Here is a 21,487-nt window from a genome sequence, read left to right as displayed (position 1 = left end):
TCACTGGCCACCTAAAATTCAGGAAAGCAAAAAATAAAGGGAAAAAAAAAAAATCAGCAAAAGAACTCCAAACCCTAAACTAAAAAGATGAAGAAAAAAAATGAGCAAATAAAATCCAACCAAAAGCAAGCAAAATAGCAAAAACATACACAAAAAACAAACAAACAAAAAAGGTAAGGTAAGAAAAAAAATGGCCATTTTTTCCCCTGACTTTTAGAAGTTTTTAACTGGTTCTTAAGTTTTTAAAATATATTTCCACCCCATTGTAATCCTTTCCAAACAATCTGCACACTTACATGGTAACATAGTAAATGACAGAAGCTAAAGACCAAAAAGGCTCATCCAGTCTGCCCAGAAGGGATTTCATGTGCATCTACTCAAAATAGACCAAATTCCCACATGGAACTCAATCCCCAGTCCCACTGTGTCCCCTTTAGGGTTGCAACAGTTGCTCTGTGCAGATTATCCCAGGAAGCACACTGCAGCCATGGGCGGCAACTGTTGCTCATGGAAGGTTGCTATTAGGATCTGCTGGTCTGGACTGTGGGAACACTTTCCTGAGAGTGCCAGGAGACAGGACAGGGCTAGGGCTGGTCTTCCGCCTAGCCAGTCCCCTTTCCTGCAGCACCAGTATATCTTGGTGAGGGCAAGAGCTGGTACAGACAAGGCTGGAATGGAGGCAATAACTGGAACTGAAGATTGACTAGGACAGGACAGGTGAGACAAGGACAAAACCGAACATGGAACATAAAGGCCCAAAGGCAGCAGTAAGCAGGGAAGGCTTTGAGTGGCAAGACAACCGAGAGGCCTAGATAGGCCACAGAGCAAGACAAGGCCTATATAAGCTTGGAGGTTACAAGCAAGGCAAAGCAAAGGTCAGAAGGCCCAGAGGCCATGAGGCAATAGGGGTCAGGGCAAGGAGCAAAAATAGACTTGATGCAAAGGTATTGAAACAGGGAACAGATGGTTATACAGGGCTGAGCCTTGGGTGTGGTGCAGGCAGGGGCGGTGCAAGGGGATTTGGCGCCCTAGGCGAGCCTTCTCCCTTGTGCCATCGCCCCCCCCCCCCCGGTCTCGGCCCCGACTCCTACCTCATTTCTCGATTACGCCCGCCGACTGTGTGGTTTTCTGGGTCATGAGCAGGTTGGGCACTGCTCGAGGCCCGCCAAATCTCCACTCCTCTTTGCGGCCCCATATCGCTCACACCCAGTGGTGCACCAAGGGTCTCCGGCGCCTGGGGGCCAATGCATTTGTGTGCCTCTCCAGCATCCCCCCCTTAATCCTTGTACTAATGCTTAAGGTCACAGAAAATCAGTGGCATCTCTAGACAGAATTGTTGGGGGGGGGGGGGGGGGGGGAAGCCAAAATGTCATTTGTTCATCACACCCACCTCTATAGCATGGATCCTGCTTTAAAATTGGTTATAAAAAAAAAAAGTGTTAATAAAAAAGTCCAAAGGGTCTTCTGGGTAATTTTAAAAAGCTGGCCAGTTTCACACTATAAAATTATTTGATAGCCTCATTCAACTAATTCTATAGGGCTATGAGAGTGAAGTCAGGAATATATATAGGAAGGAACAGAAATGTCAATACAAATCCTGCATCTTCAGTTCTCTAACTCTGTGCATCCACTGAAATTCCCCTAAACAATGGAGCTTGGATGTTTCCCTTACAGCTCATCATACTAAAAGATATTTTCAAATTCTGGTGTCACCTCACAGTAACAGCAGCACAAACACCTTCCACTGCCAGGCACCATTGTGAACTAACACAAACCCCCCCCAAAAAAGCTCTACCAAACACCAATAAAATATTTCAAACAGCAGACACATCACATACTACCCAATAATTAAAATGGTAGTCAATCAAGAAAAATTAACTTAAAAATCCACCTTTACTTACCCTCTCCAGCAGTTCTCCTACTCCTTTCCCTTGCAGGCCACTCCAGAAGCAGCAGTAGCTGCTGAAGCTGCCCTCACAGTCCTCTTCCTTAGGGACCACAACCAGTCTCTTCTCTCTCACACACACACACACCCCCCCTCAGGACCAATTTCTGTCTCTCACACACCAATCATCTCCCCATCCAGTTTCTCTCTTTCACACACACAAGCACACACATACCAGTCGTCTCCCTGATCAGTTTCTCTCACACATACACATGTCACCTCTCAGGCCAGTCTCTCTCAATCACACACATGCTCTATTTCACTTACACACAGGCTTTCAATCACACAAATGCTCTCTCTCTTTCACTTACACACAAACTCTCAATCACACACATGCTCTATTTCACTTACACACAAACTCTCAATCACACACATGCTCTATTTCACTTACACACAAACTCTCAATCACACACATGCTCTATCTCACAGCCACAAGCCAGCCAAAAACATGCTCCATCTCTTGCAAATACACAAGCACCCTCCCTGACTCACATATACACCACACACATACAGAAGCACCCTCCCTGTCTCACACACACATTATACTCTCACAGAAGCACCTTGCTTTCAGACTTGCAGCATTTTTCACTTTTAATAAAAGTGAAAGTAATGCTCCCAACAGTTATATAAGAAAACCACATTCCTATCAGAAGGCAAAATGACACCCTTCCTTCAGGTTCTGTCCTCCCAAGGGACAACCACTCACACCATACAGCTTCTCTTGTTGTACGCTTTCAGGCAATAAAGCAAGTGTCTTTCTTCAAACTATCAGTCGTATGATTATTCATGTGGGAGATATGGAACAGAAAGACATCCTTAGCTTCCCTTTTAAATGGTAAGATTCCAGTCTTATTTAAAAATATACATTTTCTAAAGGCTTAAAAAAAAAAAAAAAAAAGCAAAACCGTTTCAGATTGGAACTATTCTAGTCTTCATGCTTAAATTATGCTTAAAAAAACAAACCCCACCTGGCATCAGTATCTTAAATTTGTGAGTTTGCTGAGATGAACATTTCTTTAATATTTTTTTTTGCTTTAGTATTTGTCTCTACCCACTTTGTTAAATTTTATTTTCCAGAAGAGGGATGCTTAAAATTCAGTAATTTCATCTTTCATCCAACTTTTCAAAAGCGCTACCAGCACAAAAATTGAGGTATATGTATTATCACATTTCATTTTTTTTTTAAACTGGCAGATTCCTCTCTTACATACATACCGCAACACACACGAAAGCTCCATTCCTTTCTCATATATACACACACAGAAAGAAGATCGGCGCAGCCAGGCTAGCTGATCACGAGGCCGAAGAAAGGAAGATCAGCACAGCCGGAGAACCAGGCGCTGAGACTTAGGGAGCGCCGTGGCAGGCAGCCAGCCCCCCACCTCGCCCTGCCTCCCCCCCAGTGCCACCCTCCCGATGCCCCCCTGGTGGTCCAGCGGAGGGCCTGGGAGTGATCTATTGCTCCCGGGGCCTCGGCTGCCACTAAGCAAAATGGCGCCGGTGACCTTTAGCCCCTACCATGTGACAGGGGCCAACCAATGGCACCGGTAGCCCCTGTCACAAAGTAGAGGCTCAAGGCCACTGCGCCATTTTTGCTTCGTGGCAGCCGAGGCCCCGGGAGCGGCAGATCGCTCCTGGGCCCTCTGCTGGACCACCGGGGGGGGGGGGGGGAGGCAGGGTGAGTCGGGGGCTGGCACTTTTTGCCCTTTCAAAATTCTGCTGCCTGCCGCGGCACCCCCTAAGTCTCGGCACCCTAGGCACAGGCCTAGCTCACCTAGTGGTTCCTCCAACCCTGGGTGCAGGCACGGAGGAGGTGTTTGGCAAGGTTGGAGCGCAGGCATACTGAGGACTCCTGTTAGTAAGATGCTGACGTGGATAGCGTGGAACAGAGTTCTGAAGAGAGCTCTGCTGGCAGGGAGGCATCATGGTCAGGGTATGAGGAGGCTGCATTGCAGGTGAAAATGTAACAGCTGCCCAGTGTTTCATTATCATTCTCTTGCTATTAGGGATCCTTCCATGCTTTTTTTGAAGTCTGCCACTGTCTTGTCACCACCTCCTCCAGGAGGACATATCTGGCATCTACCACCCTCTCTGTGAAAAAAATACCTCCTGACATTGTTCCTGAGTCTACAACTTGGAGCTGAAGTTTGTGACTTCTAGACTTCTAGTTTCATAACTTCCTATCCATTGAAAAAGTTTGGCTTCCTGTGCATTAATACATTTCAGATATCCTGTATCATATCCACCCCCCCCCCCCCCCCCCGTCTTCTAGGGCAGTGGTTCTCAACCTTTTTTTGGCCGGGACACACCTGACAAATGGTTCTCATATGCGTGACACACTGAACATGTGACCATCACGGGGCTAAGTGTAAACATGCACTCTGCATCCACAGGAATCTCCTCAACCCTCAGCAATGAGTGCAGAGCAGATCTAGGGCATTACCCGTACAACTCACCATACAAAAAAAAGATATTCTGGTTCTGATGACATCTCAGTAAAAGCAAAACAAACTCCCTTTACTACCAGGCACAATAGCCTTCCTTATGAAAAGACAGTAATTTACCACTAATGCATATCCTATTGAGAAAACACATCAAATAAGATTGATACAAATGCCTACATGCTAGTAAAATACCTCACCTCGGTCACACACCCAGAACTGACCTTCACCAAGTACAGAAAAAACACAAATTATAAATATGGAGACAGAAACTGGAACGGAAAACCAAAAAAGCCACTCTGCATACAGTGCGAACCTGGAGAAATGGAAAGAGAAATATAGCACCTAACAGACTCAGGATTTGCAATAATGCACACAAACTAACCTGCACAAAGTTACACCTGTATTACGGAACACACGCAAACAGTAACAACCCTATCTAAGAAATACAACTATTAAACCAGGCCCTAAACACTAAAACATTTCCTATTGGGAAAACAGAATAAGCCAAGCTGCTACAGAGCCCCACACTGAAATCATTGTAAAGTTATACCAAAAATGTTACAAAGCAGCTGCTGAACAAAATAATATTCAATTAAATACTCATAAAAATTATTAAAACATGTCCAAATATCAATAAAATATTTCAAAACAGCAGACATCGCATAATACCCAATAATTAAAATGGCAGTCAATCAAGAAAAATAAATTTAAAAAGCCACCTTTACTTACCTTCTCCAGCAACTCTCCTACTCCTTTCCCTTCCAGGCCAATAGCACTAACCAGAAGCAGCAAGGGCTGCTGAAGCTCTGTCCTCAATCTTCTTCCTTAGCACCCACAACCAGTCACTCACAACACACACACCCCCAATTAGACCCCCACGACCAGTCTCGGTCTCTTTCACACCAGTCATCTTCCTGACCAGTTTCTCTCTCTCACACAGAAACACATCACCTCCCTGACCAGTCTCGCTCTCTCAATCACACTCATGTTCTCTTATATACAAGCTCTCAATCACACACAAAAGCTCTTACACCCATTCACACCAGCTCTCACCCAGGCTTCCATTCACACCCCTACACACAAGCTCTCACCCAAGCACCCATTCACACCCAATGACACAAGCTCTCACCCAAGTACCCATTCACACCCTCCGACACAAGCTCTCCCCCAGGCACCCATTCACACCCTCCGACACAAGCTCTCCCCCAGGCACCCATTCACACCCTCAGACACAAGCTCTCCCCCAGGCCCCCATTCACACACAAGCTCTCCCCCAGGCCCCCATTCACACACAAGCTCTCACCCAGGCCCCCATTCACACACAAGCTCTCACCCAGGCCCCCATTCACACACAAGCTCTCACCCAGGCCCCCATTCACACACAAGCTCTCACCCAGGCCCCCATTCACACACAAGCTCTCACCCAGGCCCCCATTCACACACAAGCTCTCACCCAGGCCCCCATTCACACACAGACACATCAGCTCTCACCAAAAATAACTTCTTCCTTCATTGCAGGGATGGGCTCCGGTTCCGCCGTGGCTTTAATCCGGCGGGCCTTCTTTTTTCGGCCGCCACAGGGATGGGCGCCTCAGTCAGAGGTCGGGTTTTCCTCTTCACCGCTACGGGGCTGGGCTCCCGTAGCGGCCCTTGCACCGTCGGGGTCGGGTTTTTTTCTTCACCGCTACGGGGTTGGGCTCCCGTAGCGGCCTTGCACCGTCGGGGTCGGGTTTTCTCTTCACCGCTACGGGGTTGGGCTCCCGTAGCGGCCTTGCACCGTCGGGGTCGGGTTTTCCTCTTCACCGCTACGGGGCTGGGCTCCCGTAGCGGCCTTGCACCGTCGGGGTCGGGTTTTTTCTTCACCGCTACGGGGTTGGGCTCCCGTAGCGGCCTTGCACCGTCGGGGTCGGGTTTTCTCTTCACCGCTATGGGGTTGGGCTCCCGTAGCGGCCTTGCACCGTCGGGGTCGGGTTTTCTCTTCACCGCTACGGGGTTGGGCTCCCGTAGCGGCCTTGCTTCGTCGGGGTTCTACACTGCTATTCCTCCCACCCCACTCCCGGGCAGTGCCATGCCTGCCTCACCGGCCAATCAAAGGCTTCCTCCCTTCTTCCTACTCCCACTGGCAGGTGGCAGGGAGGAGGCTTCCGATTGGCCTGCGCGGGGGAAGGCAAAATGAAGGAGGCTTCCCATTGGGCAGTGGGGGTAGGAAGAAAGGAGGCTTTCAATTGGACCGCGGGGGCTGGAAAAAGGGAGAAGGAAAGTACAATGGGGCAGTGGGACACCGGGAGACGCGACACACCGGTTGAGAAGCCCTGTTCTAGGGTACACCCAAGTTCTTTCAGTCTCATCTCAAAGGGCTTTTGGTACAAATCCCACATTTTTACTGTAGGAACCGGTTAGCAGAAAATACATCTCTCTATAAGAAATGTGCAAAGGAGGCACGTCACCAAGTCTTTATGTTTTACGCTCTAGTTCCTACCAACTCCTGTCATTTCTGGGATGACCTCAGCCTCCTGACACATCTACTGGTGGCTGTTCCCCCACAATTGGGCGGAGGTATCTGAAAGCTGGCAGAACCTCAGTTAGAGACACCTCTTACCCACTTTTCAGTAAACACCTCCCCTGGAGAACTGCATTCATTTATACAGAAAGACAAACAGGGCAGCACTTTGGAGAGACTAAACACCTATAAACAAAAATTGAGCTGATCAGCAGAGCAGATTGTTTGAAATGGCTTTTCATTTTTTTCCTAGTGATTTTTTTTAGTGCTTATGAAAGAGGCCAGACTGACATGAATGGACGCTGAAGTCTGAACTTTAATCACAGAACTGGTACAACTCATGGAAAAGAAAATGTTAACAAAAAAAAAAAAAAAACCACAAACACCCCCTGATTTATCGCAAGTCATGCAGTAGAAAAGTATATTCTCCTACCTTTCCCCCACTGTAGTTTATTTTTCTAATTTTTTATTATTTTGGCAGGAGCTTGCACTAATTAATTCACATGGCAGGAAAGGGCTATGAGAGAGTCTTGTTTAACCATCTCTTGTAGTACCCATCAATCACCACGGCTGAAGGCAATTACCGATGTTGCTTCATTCTTCATTCCTTTAAAGATGTGTTCACACTTCTGACAAGGGTTAATACCACACAGTTTGCACCTCTGGTGCTTACAATTATTAAATTCAGCATTTAAATAGGCATTTTATAACCATGCTAACCTGAACGTGGCAAGGTTGAAATACCCAAACAATGGTGAAAAGTGTAAAGAAACCACACTATATACCCTCAAAAAGAAACTTAATGGAAAAATTATTTGCTGTGTGGTTACAGGGCTTTCTTACAGGTACTGCACATCCAGCTATTCCTCAAACCTTGTGGTGCACACAGGGCCCAGAGAGGCTCCGTAATGCCTCTGACTACCACTGGGAAGATAAGAAGGGTTCTTTCAATGCTCGCCAAGATGCAACTAGAAGTGCCATACCGGGTCAGACCAATAGTCCATCGAGAGCAGCATCCTGCCTCCAGCACTGGTCAATCTGGGTCACCAGGAAGTACCTGAAGATCTTAAGGGGGAGATTTTTCCTTTGGCTTGCTCCCAGAAGTAAGAAGTGGGGATCCCCATGTGCACAAACCCCTAACAATTCAGCTATTGCAGCCACAGACCCGGTAGAGAAGCACAGACTGCTGTTCCCTCTGGAACTCTGCCCAACTGAGCTCTCAATCCGTGATCAGGTGTATTTCTCATCCCCCAGCCAGGTCTACAAACTCTGTCTCCACATCAGCTCTCACCCAAAGTACAGAATCCAGATCCGGGAATCAAACCATGGGGCTCCCCACAAGACTGCATACAACTGTTTTTATTATTTTTTTTATTTTTTTTTATTACTACCACCTCCTTTTCTTTTTATTTTTGTTTAACAAAAAACAAGCACAGAGCATTTTTTTTTTATCAACTTTACCATCTGCAAAGAGACCAGTCCACAATACACATTGTAATGCATAAAGCTTGGAGAGGTTAGGGCTGTTCTTTTTCACAACGCACAATTAAGCTCTGGAATTTGTTGCCAGAGGATGTGGTTCATGCAGTTAGTGTAGCTGGGTTCAAAAAAGGTTTGGATAAGTTCTTGGAGGAAAAGTCCATTAACTGCTATTAATCAAGTTTACTTAGGGAATAGCCACTGCTATTAATTGCATCAGTAGCATGGGATCTTTAGTGTTTGGGTAATTGCCAGGTTCTTGTGACCTGGTTTGGCCTCTGTTGGAAACAGGATGCTGGGCTTGATGGACCCTTGGTCTGACCCAGCATGGCAATTTCTTATGTTCTTAAATGTGTAGCAAAATAAAGTTCCGCACCCAGCACTCTTTCCTCCTGACTCCCTTTAACAACTTCAGTATTACTTACGGTATATTATAACCCATCCCTCCCATATCTTGCCCACACCTCAACATTGGAGTCCATGTTTTTCGGCATGTTTATTAACTTTCCTATTAATGCAACTTTGTAGACCTGTTTGCGTCAACGCTCTATTGTGGGTGCCAATTTCCATTTCATGGTGGGCCGAGCAATTTGAAGCAAAGCTGAAATAGCTCCTTTTTGTATTTATCAATAATCCAGCTCCCCTCACCAATCTAGCAAGCATAGTTCTAGCATAGAAACAACCACCCCTGCACCAGAATCATGCAGGCCACCCTTTGTACTCTACCCCAGAATTGACAGACCAGAAGGGCACTGCCACCATACATAAATATAGATTCCCACCTGCTTGCATCCCCTCCAACAAAGAATGGAAGAGGATGTGTCAAATGTCGAATAGAACAATGGATATCTATACATTCGCACCATAAGCTTAACTATGAGTTCTGAGCGTTGAACGCATATTGGCACCCTTTGAGCATTCCTCCATATTCACTTCCATCCCTCTGGCCCAATTTGTAATCCCAAATCCTGCATCCATTGCTCTTCCACCCCAACAGACTATCCTCTTGCCAATCCCGCATCCACAATGGCTTTATAAATCATCTTTTGTGTGTGTGGTGTGGGGGGGGGGGGGGGCGGGGGTCTTCCTGTGTGAGCAGCACTTCCACCTCAGTAGAGTGAGTCCAGGCCCACCCTTCTGCATTATATATCTGCAGTGCCCGGAGAAGCTTCTTGTAATAGTTACGAATATTCTTTGCACACTGAACTCTGATCGTAATGTGTTAAACGATTTCAGAGCTCCTTTCAAAAAAAAGGTTCCATAATCCCATCATTCCTGGACCTCAGCCCCAAAAGTATGAATGGACATATTAGGATTTTTCCAAAAGCAGTGATACAGGGGTGACTGCACATGGATCCCGAAATTTTTGCACATCTCTCGCTATATTTTGACAGTACAGACAATAAAAGGGCAAGCTAGACAGGCCCTCCCTCTCCTGCATAACCTGCCTAGTCTGCATTAGCAGAATGGCAAAACTCAACTCCATCAGGCAAGGCAGTTTCTAATGAAAACCAGGGGACTGTGAGATCTCTATGAAGCCAAACATATACCCCCATCAGTCCTGCAACCCAATAATAGCCTGCAAATTAGGGAACACCATTCCTCCAGCCTCTTTTGGACATCATATTTTCAGTTTGACTCTGGCAGGCTTACCATCCCAGACGAATATAAAAAGCATTCTATTCTGTTTTGTTAAAAAGGGCCAGGAAAATAGCATGGTACATGTTGAAACAAATAGAGGCACAGTAGCACACTCATTTTAAGGGCATTGATTCTTCCTGCCCACAAAGTGTAGAAACATGACAGCAAAAAAAGACTGTATGACCCATCCATCCAATTTAGTATTCTAATTCTCATCACTTCCTTAGAAATTCCCTGTATTTCATGCTTTCTTGAATTCTGATACTGTTTTTGTCTCTTGGTAAATAAAATATTTCCTAAGGTTACTCCTAAATGTACCCACTTTCACCCTCATCTCATGACCCCTCCCTCCTTCTAGAGTCTGCTTTCTATGGAAACCTTTGAGATATTTGAACGTCTCTATCATATTTCCCCTTTCCTCTAGGGCAGTGGTCCCCAACCTTTTTTGCACCAGGGACCGGCTTCAAGCAAGACCATTTTTCCATGGCCCGGCAGGGCGGGGCTTTGGTCATATGGGGGCGGGGTTATGGAGGGGGTTGGATTTTAGTGCACACTTATTTAATTATGACATTTATAATGTGAATGTGACTCAACTCACCATAGGTTCTCACATGCATGACACACTGACCCATGATCGTCACGGGGCTAGATGTAAAAGTACAGTTTGTATCCACGGGAACCCCCTGACCCACAATAATGGATGTAAAGCAGAATTATGACATTCCCCATACAACTCACCCTACAAAAAAGATATTCTGGTGACATCTCAGTAACAGTAACTCAAACTCCTTCTACTTTCAGGCTCAATAGCCCTACTTATGAAAAGACAGCAGTTTACCACCAATGCATGTCCTCTTGAGAAAACACAACAAATAAGACCGATACAAACGCTTACATGCTAGCAAAATATTTCATCTCGGTAACAGACACAGAACCGACCTAACATACTCCCAGGATCTGTAGTAATGCACATAAACTAATCTGCACACAGTTACACCTGTATTATGGAATACACTCAAACAGGAGCAACCCTATCTATGCAAAGGCAACACTACAAATATTAAATCAGGTCCTAAAAACCAATACACCTCTTATTAGGAAAACAGAACTAGCAAGCAGCTATAGATACCCACACAGAAATAATTGTAAAACTATACTAATAAGCAGAATAAATGTTTCAAAACAGCTATGAACAGAATAACATCCAACAATTAAAAACTCATAAAAACTATTAAACATTCTCCAAACACCAATAAAATATTTCAAAAAAGCAGACATCACACAATTAAAATGGCAGTCAAGAAAAATAAACTTAAAAAGCCACTTTTACTTACCCCCTCCAGCAGCTGTCCTACTCCTCTTCCCTGCAGGCTGTGGCACGCAGCAGTAGAAGCTAAGCTCTATACTTATGGTCCTCTTCCTTAGTGCCCATGACTCACACACACACCATACCAGTCATGCCCCCATGACCAGTTTCTGTCTCTTACACACCAATCATCTCCCAAACAGTCTTTGGCACACACACACACCAGTCACCTTCCTGAACAGTTTCTCTCATGCCATACACACACACACAGGCTTCCCACTCCCGTGTTCTACTTACATATATGGGCTTCTCACTCTCATAATCACTTTCTCTGTCTCTCTCACACACACACTCACCAGTCTCTCACTCCCATGTTCTCTTTCAGATATACAGGCTTCTCCCTCCCATGATGTGTCTCACACACACACCCAGGTTTCTCACTCCCATGCTCACTCTTCACATGCACAGGCTTCTCATTCCCATAATCACTTTATTTCTCTCTCTCTCACACACACACACACACACACACCAGTCACCTGATCTCGCTCATGCACACACACACACAGGCTTCCCACTCCCATGCTGTCTCACACACACCCAGGTTCCTCACTCCCATGCTCACTTCTCTTCACATGCACAGGCTTCTCATTCCCTGAATCACATTTTCTCTCACATTCACACACACCAGTCTTTTTCTCTCACACACACCGTCACCTTACCAAGCAGTCTCTCTCTCTCATGCATGCACACTCACCCAGGTTTCTCACTCCCATGCTTTCTTTCACCCCCTCAACACCAGGCTTCTTACGTCCATGCTTTCTCACATACCCAGACTTCTCACTTCCATGCTTTTTCTCTCTCACACACACACATCAGTCACCTCCCTGACTAATGTCTCACACTCTCACATACACAGTCATCTCCCTGACCAATCACTTTCATTGTCTCTCACACACACATCAGCTCTCTGACCAGTCAATCACACACATGCTGGCTGCCTGCTTCTCTCTCTTTCTCTCACTCACTTCCTCTCTCTTCCCCCCCCCCCCCCGAGCACAAACGCTAGCTGCACCACCTCCTCCTCCAGCCCCCGCAGGCCAAGAAAGAAGAATCCCATCGGCCGCGGGAGGCTCACGTTGCTGTCTCTACCTATTATCAGCTGCTTCGATTACTCGGGGGCGATGCTGCTGTCGCCGCTGCTATTTTTTCATGCGGCACGGGCCGGCTCTTTCTCCTTCCCGCGCACCACTTCCTGTACCGGGTCAGAGGGAGGGGGGGGGCGGCGCACGGGAAGAAGAAGAGGCCAGCCGCGGATGCCACAGCTTTTTTTTTTTTTTTTTGCACCGCTGCCGTTCCCACTGGGCTTGAACGTGCTGATAGCCCAGCGGCAACGGCAGCAGGGAAGGAAGAGCAGCGGGAGAGACCGGGATCGCGCGACACACTTGGCGGCGCCGCAGACCGGCAAAAAACTCCCACGGCCCGGTCCCGGTGGTTGGGGACCCCCTGCTCTAGGGTATACGATTAGATCTTTAAGTCTATCCCCATATGCTTTAGAACAAAGACCACTGACCATTTTAGTAGCCACCCTCTGGACCGAATCCTGTTTATATCCTTTTGAAGATGCAATCTTCAGAACTGTACACAATATTCCAAATCAGGCTCACCAGGGTCTAAATAGGGGCAATATCACTTCCTTTTTTCTGCTGACCATTCCTTTCCCTATGCAGCCAAGTATCTTTCTGGCTTTTACTGCTTTATCCACCTGTTTAGTCACCTTAAGATCATCAGATGCAGTTACCCACAGATCCCACTCTTCCTTTGTGCTTAGAAGACTTTCCTCCTCCAAAGACTTTCTCCTCATTTAGGATGCAAAAACCCAACTTCCCTTGGGTTTTTGCATCCTAAATGAATTACTCTGCATTTTTTTTTTTTAGGATTAAATCTTAGCTGCCAAACCTTAGACCATGCCTCAAGCTTCGCTAGATCCCTCTCTCATGGTTTTCCACCTCTTCCTGGCTGTCTGTTACAGATTTTTGTTAGTGCCAGATCTAGTCGCTTAGGACCCCCTGAACCTGGGTAAATAAGGTGCATAGTTAAACTTATAAAGTTCTTTGAAATCCCAGGATACATAGATACCCAGATACTTTATATAAGTCCTCAAAGTGGGGAAAAAACCATTCTACGATAAGAGGAATGGAACAGCTCCCCTATGAAGAAAGACTAAAAGGTTAGGACTTTTCAGCTTGAAGAAGAGAAGGCTGAGGGGGAAATATGATAGAGATGTTTAAAATCATGAGAGGACTAGAATGGGTAGATGTGAATCGGTTATTTTCTCTTTTGGATAGTAGAAAGACTAGGGGGCACTCCATGAAGTTAGCATGGGGCACATTTAAAACTAATCGGAGAAAGTTCTTTTTCACTCAACGCACAATTAAACTCAGGAATTTGTTGCTAGAGGATGTGGTTAGTGCAGTTAGTATAGCTGTGTTTAAAAAAAGGAATGGATAAGTGCTTGGAGGAGAAGTTAGTTACCTGCTATTAAGTTCACTTAGAGAATAGCCACTGCCATTAGCAATGGTAACATGGAATAGTCTTAGTTTTGGGGCACTTGCCAGGTTATGGCCTGGACTGACCACTGTTGGAAACAGGATGCTGGGCTTGATGGACCCTTGGTCTGACCCAGTATGGCATTTTCTTATGTTCTTATCCCTAGGAGCACCTGCCTCATGGGAAAAACTTTATAGATATTGCATAATTCACTTTGTATCCAGTTACATTAAAAATGTATTTCTTACCCAACAATGGGGCCACAGTTGGACGCGGGCTGAAGAGGCGCTAATTAATCCCCTTATGCAATAAGGGGATTAGCCGAGTGAAACTAATAGCATTCATCACATGCAAATGTATGTGAATGAGCCTTTTAGTCACTCCCAATGCAAGAATAAAATGTGCATCCAGGATGCACACGCCTGCAGGCGTTAATTGCTGAGCACTTAAAACTAGTACAGAAAAAAGCAGAACACAATGCTTTTCTGTACCGCCTCCTACTTAATATCGTTGCATTAGCAAGGAGGTTCTAGGGTTGCTTGCATGCCCCTAGCGCCTCCTTGCTAATGAGAGCCCAATTGACGACTGCTGTCTGCCGGTTAGGAAACCCGACACACAACCGGGGTTTCAGGAAACGGATGCTTGTCAATTGAGCAACAGTTTCCTCCACCCGACTGCTGGCTTTTTTTTTTTTAGTTAAATGTAGTTTTTCTCCTACTTAATATCACAACCCTAGCACCTCCTTACTAACACGACTCCTAATTTAAGTATTGCATGGCACCCGCTTTCTGCGCCAAAATATTGCACCGGCCCCAAGATTACAAAAGGTAACCATAGAATATATAACAAAACTAAACAGCCTTCAATACACAAAAGACATCACAAAACAATATTATCCAATATAAAAATACCAAAACACCACAGGGAAGCACCATAAAATCATACCATCATTATAGCTCCTGTCAGTGTTATATACGCTACATTAATCCATCAACTGCTTGATTAAAAAGAAGTGCATTGTCCTTCTAACAGCGTAACAAATCTGTCCCTTGGCGAACATCCAATGGAAAAAATTTCTACAAATCCAGTCACGTAAGAAAAGGACCTGTTATGAGTTACTAACAAATGTATCTCCTTTAGGGGCTGGTACACAAAGAGCGGCAGAGCCAGATGATCTCAACCAGCGAGGAGGTTCATAGGAAAACAAACTGGTATCTCTCCTCTACAAATTTTGAAAACTAAAACACAACAGCCATTGCAGTTTCCAGAGAACTGTTCTCAATATTCTAACCCTTAAATATCAACAGCTGAATTTTGAATGATCTGAAAAACCTGGCCAGATGAATTAGGCAAATCTAGGAAAGACTGAGTTATAATAATCAAGACCAGCCAGAAAGGAAAATTAGTTTCTTACCTGATAATTTTCGTTCCTGTAGTACCAAGGATCAGTCCAGGACACCTGGGTTGTGACTCCGCACCAGTAGATGGAGACAGACTAAAACTTGTGGGCGGAGCCATATATAAGCCCCTGTGCCAGTCACAGCCCCTCAGTCATACGTAATGTCAAAGTAGAAAGCAATAAGGCAACCATAGCCAACTAGCAACACGCTACATAAATGGAAACAATACCAACCCCTACGGGAACCAAACTCCCCAACCGGGAGAGCGAACAAACAAGCGGATAGCTTTAATCTTGAAGAACCCTGAGCGGACTCTCCGTTAGGTTAGCGTAGCACTGCGGGCGGGATCCTGGACTGATCCTTGGTACTACAGGAACGAAAATTATCAGGTAAGAAACTAATTTTCCTTTCCCTGTACGTACCAGGATCAGTCCAGGACACCTGGGAAGTACCAGAGCTAAGTTACCGAGGGTGGGAAGCAGAGAGTCCCGCTCGGAGTACCCTCTCTCTAAACCCTCTGGCCTCAGTAGCCTGAACCTCCAACCGATAATATATGATGAAGGTATGCAACAACTTCCAGGTAGCCACCCTGCAAATCCGTTGAGGCGAGACCTGAGAAGAATCCGCCCAAGACGCAGCGGAAGACCGCGTCGGATGAGCCTTGAGACCCTCGTGCGGAGGATTTCCCCCGCACTACGTACGCTGAGCCACTGGCCTCCGTGATCCAACGGGCGATCGCTGTGCGAGACGCCGCAGAACCATTCTTTGGGCCCGAAGGTCCTCCGCACATCCAGTTTTCGCAACTCTTTCGATCTCGGGTCCGAAGACTCCCCGACCGCGAAAACGGGAGCTCCACTGATCGATTCAAGTGAAAGCCGACACTACCGTAGGCAGAAAGAATGAACAGTCCGTCAGGAAACCCCTACGGCAGAGATCCGCAAAAAAATGGCTCCCTACATGAACATGCCTGTACTTCCGAGACACGGCGTGCTGAAGCCATCGCCGCCAGGAATACGTTCTACAAAGTAAGATCTTGGACTGTAGCGCGCTTCAAGGGCTCAAACAGTGCCGAGCCTAAGGCGGAAAGAACCCAGTTGAGGTTCCAAGCCGGACAAGGTGAACGCAAGGGAGGACGGAGGCGATTAGCCCCCCCCCCCACGCAGGAAACGGGAGATATCCGGGTGAAGAGTCAGGGAGCTCCCCGGATCTTTCCCCGCAACCAACCAAGCGCCACCACCTGGACCCGTAGCGAACTGCACGCGAAGCCTGTGGCCAGCCCGGCCAGGAGAAAAGCCAGAATATCGGAAACGGCAGCGGCAGCGGGGTCCAAACCCCACTCAACACACCATTCCTCAAAGATTATCCATACCCGGACATACACCAGGGACGTAGACTGCACCTCCACAGCGTAGCCATGACCGCGTCCGAGGGACCTTTTCTCCTCAACCGATTCCTGTCAAAAGCCATGCCGCGAGACAGAAGTGATCCGCTTCCTCCAAACAGACAGGGCCCTGCTGAAGCAGCCCCGCGAACCCCTGGAGACGAAGGGGAGCTGCCCCCGACAACTGGAGGAGGTCTGCGAACCACGGGCGGCGCGTCCACTCCGGTGCCACCAGGATTGCAATTCTATGCGCCGCAGAAGCTTGCCGATCATGGGCCATGGGGAAACACGTACAGCCGGACATCCGTCGGCCAGGGAGTACCAATGCGTCGACGCCTTCTGTTCCCCTTTCTCGACGCCGACTGTAAAATCGCGGAGCCTTCGCGTTGTGCCACGTGGCCCTCAGATTCATGTGGGGAACCCCCCCCACTTCCTGCAGATGAGGAGAAACGCTTCGTCCGCCAGCTCCCACTCTCCGGGATCCAGGCGGTGACGGCTGAGATAATCTGCCTGGACGTTGTCGACCCCGGCAATATGAGACGCCGCGATCTTGCTGCGGTTTCGTTCCGACCAGGCCAGCAAGGACTGCGCCTCCTGCGCCACCAGCGGACTTCTTGTCCCGACTTGGCGATTGATGTAGACCACTGTAGTCGCATTGTCCGAAAGAACTCGGACCGCCTTTCCCATAGCACCGGTAGGAAGGCTTGAAGATTCAGACGGACCACTCTGGTCTCCCGACGGTTGATAGGCCACCGGGCTTGCGACTCTGACCAAAGCCCCTGCACCGATGTCCCTAGGCAAACTGCTCCCCAGCCGGAGAGACTGGCATCCGTGGTCACCACCGTCCACCTGGGCACCAGAAGGGACACTCCACAGGACAGAAGACTGGGATCCAGCCACCAGAGTAGGCTGGACCTTGCCTGGCCCGCGAGTGGGAGCGGTAGGTAGAAATCCTCGGAAACCAGCTTCCAGCGGGATAGTAACGAGGACTGCAAGGACCGCAGGTGAGCGAAAGCCCAGGGTAACAACGCGAGCGTTGAAGCCATCAATCCCAGAATTGTCCGGTAATCACACACCCGCGGGCGGCTGAGATATAACCAACGCCGCACTAGAGATTGCAGCTTGCATATCCGATCTTGAGATAGGACCACCTAGCCCCGCTTCATGACGAATACGGCTCCCATATATACCAAGGATTGAGTGGGAGTCAGTTGACTCTTGTTGTAGTTGACCACCCAGCCCAGGGACTGCCAGAGCTGTAGGACCCTGGCCACCGCCCGCCGACACTGATCCTCTGGCTTCGCCCGGACCAACCAATCGTCCAGGTAAGGATGAACCGGGAGACCTTCCTGACGGAGCTGCGCTGCCACTACCACCATCACTGTCGTGAATGTCCGAGGAGCGGTCGCGAGCCCAAAAAAGGGAGCGCTCGAAATTGGTAGTGCCTTCTTAGAATGCAGAACCTTAGGAACCGCTGGCACGATGGCTGGATGCCCACGTGAAGGTACGCTTTTGTGAGATCTGGGAACGCCAGAAATTCGCCCGGACGCACCGACGCAATCACCGAGCGAATAGTCACCATTTGGAAGTGGGGAACACGAAGGCATCTATTTACTCCTGTTAGATCCAGGCTTGGCCATGACGTGCCGTCGTTCTTGGGAACCACGAATGAAATGGAGTACCTGCCCCTGCCCCGCTGATCGACAGGGACGGGGAAATGGCCCCCAGCTTGCCAATCATCGGATGGTGTCCAGCACCACCGCCCTTTTCTTGGGGTCCTTGCAGAGTGAGACCAGAAACTTGTCCGCTGGGATGCGAGCAAAATCTAACTCGTAGCTGTGTCTTATCCTGTTGAGGACCCACTGGTCCGACTTCACTTTGGTCCATTCCTCGAAAAATAAAGGTAACCACGCTCCCACATGTGGAATGACGTGCTGCAGGCGCGGCAAGGGATGGACCATCCGAACTTCATTGCGAAGCCTCGTGTCCCCCAAAAGGACTGCTACCACTGAAGGTTCCGAGAGGAAGACGGCCTATACGAAGAGCCGGTGGATCTTTGAGGGCGCGATTTCCTGGGCCCCCGAAGCCTCATCCAATTCCTTGCCAAACAGCAATTTCCCCATGAAAAGCAGAGCCCTCCAGGTGAGCCTTGGACGAGCATTCACAAGGGTATATTCCTATAATGTAGTAAGGCACCCACTCTAGAACTATTTCAACCCTCAGATATTTAGAATTGGTAAGGCTGAGAGTGCCTCTTTAAAATTCCAAAATATACAGTCTTTAACTGTCATCTATAAAATAGTTTACTTTTATTCAAAACTTTTTTAAAATGCTGAATCAGCCAGTGACAAGAGACTATGACAAAATTCCTGGAAATCTAGTGCCTCAAGATTGTGTATTTTAATTCAGTACTCTTATGAATGGGTTACACTGTCCTGTCATACCCATGGTAATATCTTTTGTTTAAAGGTCTGCAGTGTACTAGAGATGCACAAACGGCAAAAAGACTCAGAACTAGCAAAAAAAAGGAGACTGGGCTGAGCAGCAGGATGGGATAGACACTGCGACTTATTAAACCTGATGGCATTCCCTCAATTGTGCACTGCCTTGCGGAGGGGACCTGGGGTTAATTCTTGGGTCAGGTCTTCCACCCTCCCCTCTGGGCCGGCCGGTGATGCTGTGTTCACGGCTTCTGGGGGAGGATATCCCAGTCCATCACGCAGCAGCAAATCCAGGGCCTACGACTGCAGGGCTCCAGGAGGCGGCCTGGTGCATGGCTCTCACCCAGGACTGTCACTACAAGGACTGGGATAGGAGGTACATAAAATAAGAGGGAGATATCCCTGGATAGCTGGGAACGAAGGCTCGCAACACAGCCCCAGAGGCCGGCTCCAGACTTCTAGCTGTTGGAGCTGGCCATAAAACTACCAGAGAAATCCACAAGCACAGTAAAGGAGCAAGTGCTGCACTCCAATTAAATTATCCAAACATCAAGGGAAATGCAGGAATGTGAAATCAGTCCCAAACTTAGTTTCATGAGAGAGATTTTTTAATTCAGTATCACGGCAAACCAAGGGTTTATGAACAATTGTGTCTTCTGAGCAATGGAGTTTGCCGTGATACTGAATTAAAAAAAATCTCTCATGAAACTAAGTTTGGGACTGATTTCACATTCCTGCATTTCCCTTGATGTTTGGATAAAACTACCAGGCCATAAAACAAAACACACACAACCCCCCCACCAGCCGGTGCCTCTACCATCAAGCCAGTTACGATGCAACCTTTCAACCAGGTCCCTGCAAGACATGTCGCTCACACACTAGAAAAAGTGAAAGCCACAGAGAGGAAAATTACCTTCAATGGTGCCCCACTTTGTTTTTCTCCCGAGAATCCTTTTCCCATTGACTTGGTACTCCTGGTCGCTACCCACCACAGCAAAAGGGATCATCTCCTAAGGAAAAATATGTTTAGAGAAACAGGATCAGCTCTGCGGATCACCCAAGTTAACCCCAGAGTAAAGACATTTCTATCATTGTTTGTTACTTATACAGATCATATAGCCATGGTCTCTGGTAAGCCTCAGGCTTTTTATTTAAGGCCTGCCTCGCCACTCTTCCCCTTCAGTGATCTGTTTTCTCATTTCTGCAGGTGGCATGCCCGGGGGTCCCGGGGACCTTCATCAGTAGTGAGCCTGGGGAACTGCCTCCTCTGAGGTGCACCCTCAGTGCCGCTCATTGGCTGGCATGGGCCACTAGAGCAGTAGTAGCCACCCTCTTCCATCGCTCCCCAGGCCTGAACGCACCCCATCTACATGGTGCACCCAAGCCCGACCGGCTCAGACCTAGATGCCCAGCACCATTTCCACAATTTACAAATGTAAAAATTAATACATTTAAGCACTCTAAAGGCCCAATTAACTACGGTCTTTTCTAATAGACAGAGAACGGGAGAAAAAAAAATCCTGAGTGAATTGGATCCTTCATCTTTATTTACTTATTTGATTCTAGTAAAAAAAACAAGCAAAAAACAAAAAAACAAAAACCCCGTATTCTGATAATTAGGCATCCTTTTATGTTTGCTTTTTTTAAGTTTATAGAACAGAATGAATATTTTTGCAGAAGAGTTTTGTGACTGAAATATGGGCCTTCAAATCCTTGCTCTGCCGCAAACTCCCTCTGAGACCTAGGGCCAAGTACTTTACATCCGTGCTCCTTAACTCTGTCCACGTACAAAGGTCTACTTAAAGCCATTTTCACCGATCCTGCAGTGCCCAATATGCGTAGAAGCCAGCTATCTACCCCACAGCTCCAGAACCAAACACACTGCAGTAATGAAAGGCTCTAGTATCCAGATACAGTGAATGGCACAGTAAAACCAATTAGCACCCCCTCTCCACCCTGTAGGATTGGCTTTTTTTTTTTTTTTTTGGACAGTCTGCCAGAATTATTTCTTCACTAACAAATCTTTATTTTCTTGTTTTATTTGTTTTAGACACACATCTTGCCATTGCCTGCCCAGGAGGAGCTTTTTCACCACGTGCATTCTGCTTACCGAGTCCCATAATTTTCTTGCTGGTCCAGCCAGCAGAGCCGCTGCACTTTTACAATAATATAGATATATATATATATATATATATATATATATACATACATACATACACATCATAAAAACATAAAACGTACCATGTTGTATCAGACCAATGATCCATCGAGCCTGACAGTGGCCAATTCGGGTCACTCACAGCAGAGGTGGAAACACCCAAGTCTATCTGGCTAGTAAGTATTAATGGACCTATCCTCCAGAAACTTGTCCGAACTTTTATTTTAAACTCAGTTATAATACTA

The 21,487-nt window shown here is 47.2% G+C and overlaps 1 protein-coding gene across 7 annotated transcripts in view; it reads right to left on the bottom strand.

The window, feature by feature from the left end:
• Positions 1-21,487, bottom strand: part of SEPTIN9 (septin 9) — a 612,883-nt gene that overhangs the window by 17,118 nt on the left and 574,278 nt on the right. For all 7 annotated transcript variants that reach the window (XM_029600381.1, XM_029600383.1, XM_029600382.1 and 4 more), the window contains one exon: positions 19,998-20,094. In XM_029600381.1, the coding sequence (XP_029456241.1) occupies positions 19,998-20,094 (97 nt within the window). The remainder of the gene's footprint in view (positions 1-19,997; positions 20,095-21,487) is intronic.

Source organism: Rhinatrema bivittatum, chromosome 4 (assembly GCF_901001135.1).
Source record: "Rhinatrema bivittatum chromosome 4, aRhiBiv1.1, whole genome shotgun sequence".
Taxonomy (NCBI): Eukaryota; Metazoa; Chordata; class Amphibia; order Gymnophiona; family Rhinatrematidae; genus Rhinatrema; species Rhinatrema bivittatum.
Note: the sequence above shows the minus strand (reverse complement) of the source record. Positions and strands in the feature narration are given on the sequence as shown.